Source organism: Chelonia mydas, chromosome 17, assembly GCF_015237465.2.
Source record: "Chelonia mydas isolate rCheMyd1 chromosome 17, rCheMyd1.pri.v2, whole genome shotgun sequence".
Classification (NCBI taxonomy): Eukaryota; Metazoa; Chordata; order Testudines; family Cheloniidae; genus Chelonia; species Chelonia mydas.
In genome coordinates this window covers 20,037,374-20,048,191 of record NC_051257.2, presented here as the reverse complement: position 1 = coordinate 20,048,191, position 10,818 = coordinate 20,037,374, and the positions used below count along the sequence as shown (strand labels likewise).

Below are 10,818 nucleotides of genomic sequence, written 5' to 3'. Positions count from 1 at the left end.
ACCCCGCCCCTTCCTGCTTCGGGCCCCGAGCTCCCCCCTGAGCCCGCCCCAGCCCAGCAATGAGGTCCCAGAGCCCCGCCCGCCGCCTGGGTCAGCTGACCCGTGACCCAGACGGGGCGCTGTGATTGGCTGCCAGGAAGGGTCAGTGGGGTCGTAGACCAGCATGGCGGAGCGCGGCGTAGAGCCTGGTGAGCCGGGCTGGGGGGGCCGGGCCGGGCCGGGAGAGCCGGGGGCAGCGGGCTGGGGGGGCCGGGCCGGGCCGGGAGAGCCGGGGGCAGCGGGCTGGGGGGGCCGGGCCGGGAGAGCCGGGGGCGGCGGGCCGGGCCGGGCCGGGAGAGCCGGGGGCAGCGGGCTGGGGGGCCGGGCCGGGCCGGGGGGGCCGGGAGAGCCGGGGGCAGCGGGCTGGGGGGCCGGGGCTGGGGGTCCTAGCCTGGGCAGAGCCGTGGGGGCTCAGTGAAGTGGCTGGTTTTAATGGGCTCTGAGGTCCATTTCCTGCTCTGCTCGGCGGCCGCTACCGTGTCCAGGCGGGGCAGCCCCCTCCCCCGCCCCCCCGGCCTCCTTGGCGGTGTCTCTGCTTGGGGGGCTGCGTGGGACACAAGGTCGCGCCATCTCCTTGCTGCTCACTCAGCCTGTGGCCACTGCTGCACCACAGCGACCGGCTGCAGCGCCGTAGCGTGGCCGCCGGCTACAGCCATGCTGTTATTGATCCACCTCCCGCAGAGGCGGTAGCTAGCCTGGTGGGAGAATTGTTCCCTTGACCTAGCGGTGTCTACACCAGGGTTAGGTCCGCTTAACTGCCTCTCTCGGGGATGTGCATTTTTCTATGTGTCTATGTTGGGGTTCTTGCTAGCTAGCTATGTTGATATCGGGGTTGTGGTTTTTTCCACACCCCTGACTGACATAGCTATTCCAGTATAAGATTTAAGCATGGACCAGGCCTCACATGGGTTGCAAACCTCCCGAAGATTCTTCCGTTGACTCTGTGCTGCTTCATTTTGAGGAGGGAAGGTAAAGGCAGGAAATGCTTTCCTTAGCCAGGGTTTTCCCTGTAATAATTTTGATGAGCGGATAATGTCAGGTAGGTGAATGTTACAAAAGTAACTTTACGAAGTGCAGCCACAAGTGGGCAGTAAGTTCTGGATTTCTATCTAAATATGACACTTTCATTACGTTTAGTTGAACAAGTCCGCTTCCAGAGCAGGATTAATAAAATAGGCATGTCTGTTCTGAGCTTGGCTACGGTATCTTTACTATGGTATTTGCAGTACTTGCTAGGACTCCTCAGTGCACTCGCATTTTGGTTATGCTCCTGATCACCGAAATGAACAGTAAATTGCTTTGTAAAAGCATCGAGAGCAGAACTTGAGGCAGGAACAAAGGACTTAAGATACAAGTTTGTAGGATTATTGATTCTATAGAGTCCTCCAGGAAGGCAGCTCCCCTTGGCCCTCTTGTACCTTAATTCTGCAATGAAGACATGCCCTAACTTAAGTTATAATTCAAATGCTGCCCTTAATTCAAGTCCCCTCTACACACACAAATCTTTAACGTGAATGGTCCATGGGGGGGCGGGTTGGCTGTTGGCTACAGTCCCAGTTAACACAATTTCTTAGGCCAGGTTTACACTACAAAGTTGTCGACCCAGCTGTGTCTCTCCACTGTGTGAAAAATCCACGCTCCTGAGCAACACAGTTAAGACAACCTAGCTCCCGGTGTAGATTATGCTAGGTTCTTCTGTTGACGTAGCTACCACCTCTCAGAGAGGCTGATTAACTACAGCGATGGGGCACTTTGTACCTTGGTGTTCCTGTCTATGCACACAGATTGTGGTGTTAATCTGTTTATAAAACTGGTTACTGCTGTCTAACCTGGCCAGGGAAAGTGTTGAAACACTCTTTGAGTTTAAAAAAAGAAGAGAAAAAAAAAAGATTCCTGCAGGAATGTATACAGGGTCTGGAATGTATAAGATCTTGGAGTTAGGCTGGGGACGATAGATCTGGGAAGGGTCTTCTCAAGAGAACACTGTCTAAAACAGTGATACTCAGATTGAGGTTCACGAGCCACAAGTGGCTCTTTAATGTGTCTCCTGCAGCTCTTTGCAGCACATGGTATTAATACATTGTGTGACTTAATTATTAACCAATCAGGATGCCTTTACTGTGTTGTTAACCAGTTGTAGTTGATAAAATAACACTGGGTCAGTCATTTTGCTGTGAAAGTATATAAAATATTTAAAAACAGTAAATGAAAAATAATGAATTCATACTACTGTGGCTCTTTTGGGTAATGTTGATTGTCAATTTGGCTCCTGAACCACTAAGGTCTCAGTATCTCTGGTCTAAAAATAGCTTTTCAGTTCCAGAATTAGAATCAGTTAGTGGTGCTTTTTGCCACAGAAAGTAGGTCCTGTATTGGAAGAGTGAGATGTGCCTAAAGCAATGATGAGTGAAGTATAGTTTGACCTGGTATTGCCAAGATTTTGTCTTGGTTCTGACCAGGGTGTGATAATGTAATCTTCTCTCTGAGCTGATTCTGGTTACATTCATCTAGAATTAATTATTCATTCTTTGGACACTAAATATTTTTATACATCCCTCAAACCGATTGAATTATGTATCTAAGCAGCCATCCTGGCAGGAGCTATTAGTGAGGGAAAATGAGAAATCCAGTGTTCGCTTCTTATATAAAGCTTTGCACTAACTCATTTTTTGAGTAATCAGTTGCGTTAGGACCACTGCGTCTTGACTTATTTCTGAGGATACAGTGAAAGCAGGTTACATTCCTAAGTCCTCTCTTTTCCTTATAATGAGGGTGGCCTATTGAATCTTGGGTGTTCCATTTTATTTACCTTTTTATAAAATATGCAAACCTGGTTAAATTGTAATTGAGTAAATTATGCAATAGCTATTAATGAGGCCTTTTTAAACTGTGTTCTAATTCAGCTTTCATTTTCTTCCAGGTTTGACTAACAGTTTCATGTTCAGATGTCTATTCACATGGAGCACAATGAACTAATTGGAGCATCAAATCCAAGGCAGTATCTTTGTCAGACTTGGGTGGGGATTTTAGAGCAATACTGAATGCTTAAAGGATGTGACCAGTTAGGTAAAGCCTGCTTCGTTAGAAAGAGGTGCTGGGGTAGAAAAAGATTTATTAATTTTTCTACTTAAAACAATAATTGAAGTGCAAATACAGACTGAAGTTCCAGTGTCATGTACAGTAACTACAATGTTAAGCAAGGAGTTATGTTCCTCAAAAATGCTACTTTAAGCAAAATGATGTTAAGCAAATCTAATTTCCCAATACGAATTAATGTAAATTGTGGGGGGTTAGGTTCCAGGGAAATTATTTTCACCAGACAAGATATATAGACACAGTATACGTTTTAAACAAACAATTTAATACTGTACACAGCAATGATGATTGTGAAGCTTGGTTGAGGTGGTGGAGTCAGAGGGTGGGATATTGAACTAGCACTTGGCTGAGCCCTCAAGGGTTAACACATTGTTGCCAATGTAGCCTCACGCTCTACAAGGCAGCCCGAAGAATGGAGGGAGATGGCATGGCAGAGAGAGAGACACACACCATGTGTAAGAGAGACAGATGCGCATTGCCCCTTTAGGTACGCTGACCCCATGCTAAGTACACTGCCTTTTTAAGTAGATCAGCAAGTTGAGACAGCAGCTGCTGCCAGCAAGCTCCCTCTGTCCTGAGCCCTTGTCATGGCCCCCTGCTCTATGGAGAAGGGGTACAGGACTGGGCGGGGGGGCAGGAGTAAGGGAAACACTCATATTAGCACCCCTCTCCCCCTTCTGCACAGCACACAGGAGGCTCCCAAGAGGGACAGCTGAACTGCCTGGCTATTGATAGCCTGCTGAGCGACTGCAGCACAGGGAACTGCGGGGGGCCTGCCAGTCCACCCTGGTTCCAAGCCCCCATCAGCTAGCTCCAATAGGCTGCTCTTTCTGCAAGCAGCGAACAAAGCAGGTGGCTGCTGAATAACATTATAAGGGAGCATTGCATAACTTTAAACGAGCATGTTCCCTAATCATTCAGCCATGAAACAACTTTCACTGGGATGACTAAATGAGTTACTGTACTAACTTTAAAATTACATAAATCTTAGGTCATGACACTAATGAATCACTGATTTAAAATTAATTTAAAAGGCTCAAAGTCAATAGGATTAAGCGTAATTCAATGGAAAATCAGTGATCAGTCATAGGCTGCAATAAGGAGACTGAAACTGTTTTCTTCACTTCTGCTAGCTGAGAGAGAGCAGCACTACTGGACACCAAAAGACCCTAGGAAAAAAAAAATCCTAAAACTACCTTTTCAATAAACACTCTAGCCCCAGTCTGGTAGCCTTTATTTACATGAGCAGTTGTACTGGAGTCAGTGGGACTACGTTTGTAGGTCTGTGTAATCAAGCCTTCTGGGGCTGGCCATGTTGTATTGCTCTCCTGGAGCATCTTGGTTATCAATTTTTCAGAAAAAATGTAACAACTGTTGGGAAATATTTGCTGAAGCAAGATGTAATAGATATGAATTAATTCCAAATCTGAGCTATATTAAAAGCCTTGTAAAATCTACTCAATCTTGGATAATCTTTCACTGAATGTGACTTTTTTCAATAAGGTGTGTTTACATGAGCTCACTTAAGCCGGTGAAGTGTCTATATTTATAGATCCCAGCAGGAGGCAGCAAAATGAACCTGCCTTCCTGTTAATATGCCTCCAAAGGTAGAGGTAGCCATTAGCACTTGTCTGGTATCTAAAATGACAGCTTTCATTTTAAGTGTACAGGAGTTAAGGACCCTTCTTGTGCCTCAAAGGATTAAAAAAGAAGAACTTGGCTCTTAATGTGAAAAGATTGTACAAGTTCTTTGCAGCAAGTTGTTAGAAGGCTAAACTGCTGTTTCTATAATGTATTGTAATACCATACCAGCTAGGATAGTCTACTGCTGCCCTCTGTAGAAAACAAGGTTCACACTTCATGAAAAGCCACTCCTTCAAACTGTCTAAAATTATCTGTGCTAAACTAGATCAACCAGAGTGCTGTGGAAGCAGGAATCACCTTAAAATCACCACTAGCCAACTTCTATACTCTGCCTGCTTAGAGATCAAAGGAGACATTTCAGTATGACCAAATGGACGTAAGGTACTAAATGAAGCTACGCCACACCAGTCCTAATTAAAACTGGCAAACTGCAGCCTGAGTCTTGGCTCCTCTTCAATATGAGGGCACTGCTCTCGGATTACAGTTTTCACAATGTGTGATTTTACTTTGATCCATTGGGTCTCTACCAGCTGTCCATATGTTATGATGAAAGCAGCTGCAGTCTGATTCATTCATGCAAATACAAACTTTCAGATAAGCCGTTTACCAGTGGTTTAAACTATTAGATTACAGAAGTGGAGTGAGTCTAGTTAGGTCCTAATTCCCAGTGTCCTGATAGATAGGAAGGAAGAGAGAAGCAGCTTTGCTGTGCCAGTAGTCGCTAACAGATTTGAGGATACATTCAACAAAGCAAGTCTGAATTGGCACAGTTCATTTTTATCTGGCTTCAGTCGCATATGCTCAAACCCAGTTCAGACAGAGGGCATCTGTTCCCTGGTTCGTGCTTGTGCTAGTGCTGCGTGGCTTGCTAACTTCACCCCGAGTTGTCCAAGGGGAATGGTGGGGGGAGAAGCCTAAATTTATGGCAAACTGATATGAATTGGGGGCACGGCTCTGTTCATGCTCTTGTGAATTCTAAGATGAAGTAGTCTAGAAGCAAAGCTAGAGAGAATGTGATGAATCTTAGGAACGTAGGAAGGGCCAGGCTGAAGCTGATCAGTGGTTTATTGAGGCCCATATCTGCCTTTGACAGTGGTCAGTATCAGAGCTTTCTGGTTGAGAGGCTGTTAACCTAGCCCTTGCATCTTGGAATTGGATAGAGCAGCATTTAAGGCAACGAAAACCCTAGTGCTGCTGCTGAACTTAGTGTCCAAATGTGCCTTAGAGTCTGATTATTCTGCTAATGAACGGTCACTGTACCTTCTGCTGCCCTAGTAATGTGTTATACACAGTCCGGCTGGCAGAAAAGTTGTGTTCCAGGTAGACAAGAACCTAGAGTATACAGGCCTGCACCCATTATGTATCTGCTTTGTAAATGTCAGTGCAGTGCACTCCCTTCAGCTTTCAGGGGAGTACAGCTTAACAAGGTGCTGCAGCTCTGTAGCATAGCCAGTGATGGGGCACCTTTGGTGACTCTTTACGTAAGTGTAGACGCAGCGATAACAAAACACAAAGCCGGATGTGGAGAGGACTGTGTCGTTGGCTCGGATTTTGCGGCACAGCGGGCACACGGTCTTCAGTTTTGGTAAGAGAGGTGAGCCTGTGCCGTGGTCCAGGTGCACGGGTGGCGGAGGAGTAGGCAATGCAGTCAATGATTTGATGGCCTCCTGGTTCTCAGATGAGTACCACCAGTCCAGAAACTGCAGGAAGAACACGCCCACGGAGAGGCTGGTGGACAGGGATAAGGCAACACCTCCCAATGCTTTTTTCACCGCTGATTGCACTTGCTCCTTAATGCTGCAGCAGGGAGATAAGGTACAGACCAATAATTAGCACCCCGCCTAGTCACCTGTGTAAACTAATAGTGCAGATGCAATACACGACTGCGTACCAGAGAGAGACTTCAGGGCTAGTCAGCTACTGCTTTTTAAAAGGATACCTTGTTACAAATGTGTGGTGTTTACATTATTTAGAATCAACTGAGGAAATGAACAACACAGGTATTTTAGGGAGGTGTAATTTGGTGCATGGGGCACACAAATTTAAAACTTGGAAAATAGGTCCAGGCCCATTGAAGTTCTTAGGTGGAAGGACTGGGGTTGAGAAGGATTGGGGTACAACGGAATTAACCCATGCTTTAGGTTCAAAGCAGGCTCAGGTCGGGAGTGTCCAGAACTCATTGCCTTCTGGTCAGGATTTCTGTAGGAACAGAAATGCTAGTCCCAGTCCACTAGCGGACAACTGGTCCCACCCACTCACTCGTTTGGTGGCAGTTTCAGAAGACTACACAAGGATTGAACAGGTCACAGAGACTGAACTCCTGCAAGTTAAGGCAGTTTTGGAACCAGGGACCTCTGAAATTAACTCTGACAGGCAGGCTACTAGACTCTGCTCCCCCCTTCAAAGAATGTCACATTGAGCTTTTAAAAATGAAGGAAACATATGTGACAATAATAGGAGCCCTGTTTGACCCCCATATGGTACCTCTTAACACTGAGACAGTTTTATGCTAAAGCACCATCTGGGAATAGAAAGACAGCCCCAAATATTCCCACATAACACTGCAATAATTCTAAGCTCTATTTGTCTGGCTCCTTTCTAACTCACCTGTGAGCTGGCTGCTGGCTTGCAGTAGCTACTGCTAGTTTCTGCTCCAACACCTGGATGTCCTCTGCTGTCAGTCTAACCAGGCGTACACCAGCCAGGCGCAGCAGTGGGGAATGATGCTGAGCCTTACCAAGGATATAGCACAGCTGCTGGCTGAGAAACCAGCCTTCCCAGGCCATGTTTACAAAGGGATAGGCTGCTAAAAAGGCCCTGTAAAAGCGCTTCCAGGATGATGATGGAGGATGGATGGCATATTCGTCCTCTTCCCTCAGACTGGAGACCAGTTTCTCCAACTTTGTTTTCAGATAAGGAATGAGAACCAACAAGAGCAGAGACTTCCAGTGTTGCTTCTTTGGCAACCCAGCACTGGCCAGCTGATGCAGCCCCTTGCTGTCTCCCACTGCTATCCTCTTTAGGCCATAGAAGTTTTCTGAAAAAGAGGCACTAAACTGGGACAGAAAATGCTGCTGGAGCAACAGATCCAGGAGGGTGTAGATCTCATCAAACCAACGCCAGAGGAAGCCATAGCGGCCGGGATTGGATTCAGCAAGCACCTAAGATAAGATCCATGGAAGAGAGAAGGAAGTGGTGTCACAGAGCCACTCAATCAGTTAAAACAATTATGACCTATGTTTCCAGTATAAGAAACGGTTCAGAAACACAGACTTGAGCAGTGATCAGAATAAGACACTAGCTAATAGAACTTTGGCCCTGTGGAAAATTTATAAATTTTTAAGAGGGTTTTAGCCCATGAAAGCTTATGCCCAAATAAATCTGTTAGTCTCTTCTGCTCAAATAGATTTGTTAGTCTCTCAGGTGCCACAAGTACTCCTGTTCTTTTTACAAGTACTCCTCGTTCTTTTTGTGGAAAATTAAATTCTTCAGTTTGCTACCAGCATATGACTGGCAATACTGTATCTATGTGTGACTTAAGCCAGATGCGAATTCCAGGGGTGAAAGGCGAATAAAGGGCATTTCACAGGGGACATGGTAGTGATCACCCTCATTCCCCAATAATGAAAGTGTATCCCCTAAAACATTAACTGTCTGCATATGTATCCTCACTGAATCAAAGACTCAAATGCAGTGTATATATTTGTGTTTTCCCTCATGAACATTTCTTCGATATAAATGCCTTAGTACCCCATGTCTGGAACTAAAGTAGCATTGTCAGCAATAGTCCAGGCAGAAAGACTTAGATCTGGGCACTCATCCCTTCGTGTGCTAGAGAAAAAGTTGGTCTAAACACGGGACTTGGAGCCAAGACCTCATGAGCGCCAGTCAGTCCTAGTTCTACTTTTGACTTCATCTGTTTTTTTGGACAAGCCACTTCACCTCACTGCTTGAGTGTCCCTAGCTGGAGAGAACATTTTCCTCCCTCACAGGCTTACTGAGAGGATTAATTAATATTTGTACAGTGATCTGAAGATGGAGAGTGCTAATCAGCGCACTAATTATATGCAATTTATCCCATTCTTCAACAGCACAAAGGAAATGTCATGTACCCACCACAGGGCGACTTTCCACACAGAGGAGCCCTTTGACTTTCTTTTTGCAAGTCCAGCATTCTCAGCTCCTGTGCCATTATATCATCAGCAGTGGAGAGAGATTGCAACCTGTGTGCTATACTGAGTCAATGCCAGGCACAAGAGTTCTGTAGCCTAAGACAGCACTTTGCCCTTTTATAGCACCTTCCATTCAATGATCACCAAAGTGCTTTCCCAACACTAATGAACTAGCTCTCCCAACCTCTGTGCGAGGTAAGTATGGATTATCCCCCATTTTACAGGTAGACCTGTAAAACCAAGGCACAGAGAAATTAAGTGACTTGCCTAGGGTCTATGGAGAGTCAGTGTCAGAGCCAGGAATAGGATACAGAAGTACTGATTCTGCTTTAATCATTAGCCTGTACTTCTTCTCATGGATAGGCTAACTGACACCAAGCACATGCTTGACACAAATTCGAATTATGATTCAGCTTGAACACTGTCACTTATTTTCAGAATCATGACGCACAAAAAATGATCTTCGAAGGTTCAATCCATAGCACATGTTTATGATGGAGTAATAAACCGCTGCCACTAGGTGTTTCCAGTGAAAATACTGGCACATGCCCTTCCTTAAAATAACACTGCTGCCCTAAAGTTTTGCAAATGCAATCGAGTAGCACAGTCATTGAGACTTCAGTGCTATACGCAGAAGCCCCCAGGTGGAGACTTTAGAACAGGGGTTCTCAAACTTCTGTACTGGTGACCTCTTTCACACAGCAAGCCTCTGAGTGCGACCCCCCTTATAAATTAAAAACACTTTTTAAAATATAGTTAACACCATTATAAATGCTGGCTGCAAAGTGGGGTTTGGGGTGGAGGCTGACAGCTCACGACCCCCCATAGAATAACCTCGTGACCCCCCGAGGGGTCCCGACCCCCAGTTTGAGAACCCTTGCTTTAGTACCATTCCCCCTAGGAAACGCCCCCCTCCCTTTTAACTTGGCCTAACCTAACACCCAACTCACTGGGTGTCGTATTTTTATACATTCACGTTTCCCCTGCTCTGCGGATACCAGCTCCGCTCTAAAGTCTGGGGGAGGGGGGCATCTTTACCTTGGCCACGTGCTGAAGTGCGGGTCTCAGGGCTGACATCAAGCTGTCCTGGGCCACCACTTCGAAGACGGAAGGCCTGTCATCGCTGGCTGAAGCAGCGGTGAGATGAGCCCCGTGCTCGGCCATGGCTTCCCCCCTGCAGAAGGATCCCGACCTCTCCCCACGGTACCTGGGGCAAAGGAGACAGGAGTTGGGGGGCGGCGGGGGGGGGGGGGGGGGGGGGGTTAATGCTGAAAGTCCCGCCCAGCCCACGGGAAAGGGCCGCAGGCCGAGCAGCGGCTGCGACGCTGGCCTCTGTGCCCCACGCGCGGGGGCTGGAGGGGCAGCGACGGGACCCCGCGCGGGCGTGGGCGAGCGGGGCTGTCTCCGCGGGGGGGTGAAGCAGCCGGTGGGGCGGGGCTGAGGGAGCCCGGGCTGCTGGGGGGGAGGGGCCGCGGGTCACGCCAAGGGGCCGGCCGAGATGGGGCGGGGGCCGCCATACAGCGACCCCGCCGCGGGGTCTCACCGGCCCGGCCCCACCCGTACGCCAGCGCCCCTCCCGGGGGGCGGGGGGAGCAGCCCGGGCCCCACTTGAGAGCAGAACCCGGAAGCGGGAGCAAGAGGCGACGCTCTGCCCCCAGCCGGGTCTCTATGGCCGCGGCGGCGCGGACACTCTAGGCGAGGGGAGGGGGGAACTCTATCGCTCTGAGTCTTCCGAGCCGCCCCGCTTCCGGTTCCCGTCCCCAGCCGCCGCCGCCGCCTCCTCCTCCTCCGCAGCGGTGTGTGTCCGTGTCCCTGCCCCGCCCTGTGCCCGACGCCCCGGTGAGTGGGGGCCGGCCCCGCCCGCCCG

At 48.2% G+C, this 10,818-nt stretch overlaps 2 protein-coding genes and 1 non-coding gene across 15 annotated transcripts in view; 2 read left to right on the top strand and 1 right to left on the bottom strand.

Moving 5' to 3' along the window:
• Nucleotides 1-2,433: 2,433 nt before the first annotated feature.
• On the top strand, nucleotides 2,434-2,529 carry LOC114021160. Its single transcript, XR_003565821.1, has one exon. It is a non-coding gene; the product is annotated as a Z30 small nucleolar RNA (small nucleolar RNA).
• A 605-nt stretch (nucleotides 2,530-3,134) lies between these two features.
• On the bottom strand, nucleotides 3,135-10,120 carry PEX12 (peroxisomal biogenesis factor 12). Its single transcript, XM_007067116.4, has 3 exons — nucleotides 9,990-10,120; nucleotides 7,387-7,940; nucleotides 3,135-6,576 (listed from the first exon to the last, which is right to left on the bottom strand). Exons 1-3 carry the CDS (start codon nucleotides 10,113-10,115, stop codon nucleotides 6,177-6,179), a joined length of 1,080 nt encoding a protein of 359 aa, XP_007067178.2. The 5' UTR covers nucleotides 10,116-10,120; the 3' UTR covers nucleotides 3,135-6,176.
• The window catches only part of AP2B1 (adaptor related protein complex 2 subunit beta 1), a 99,007-nt gene continuing 98,204 nt past the window's right edge, over nucleotides 10,016-10,818 (top strand). For 4 of the 13 annotated variants that reach the window (XM_037880758.2, XM_037880757.2, XM_037880754.2 and 1 more), the window contains exon 1: nucleotides 10,646-10,790. The gene's annotated coding sequence lies outside the window, so the exon portion shown is untranslated. Of the gene's footprint in view, nucleotides 10,155-10,614; nucleotides 10,791-10,818 lie in introns of those variants that run through there. The other 9 variants (XM_043531464.1, XM_043531461.1, XM_037880756.1 and 6 more) reach the window with 5 other exon arrangements.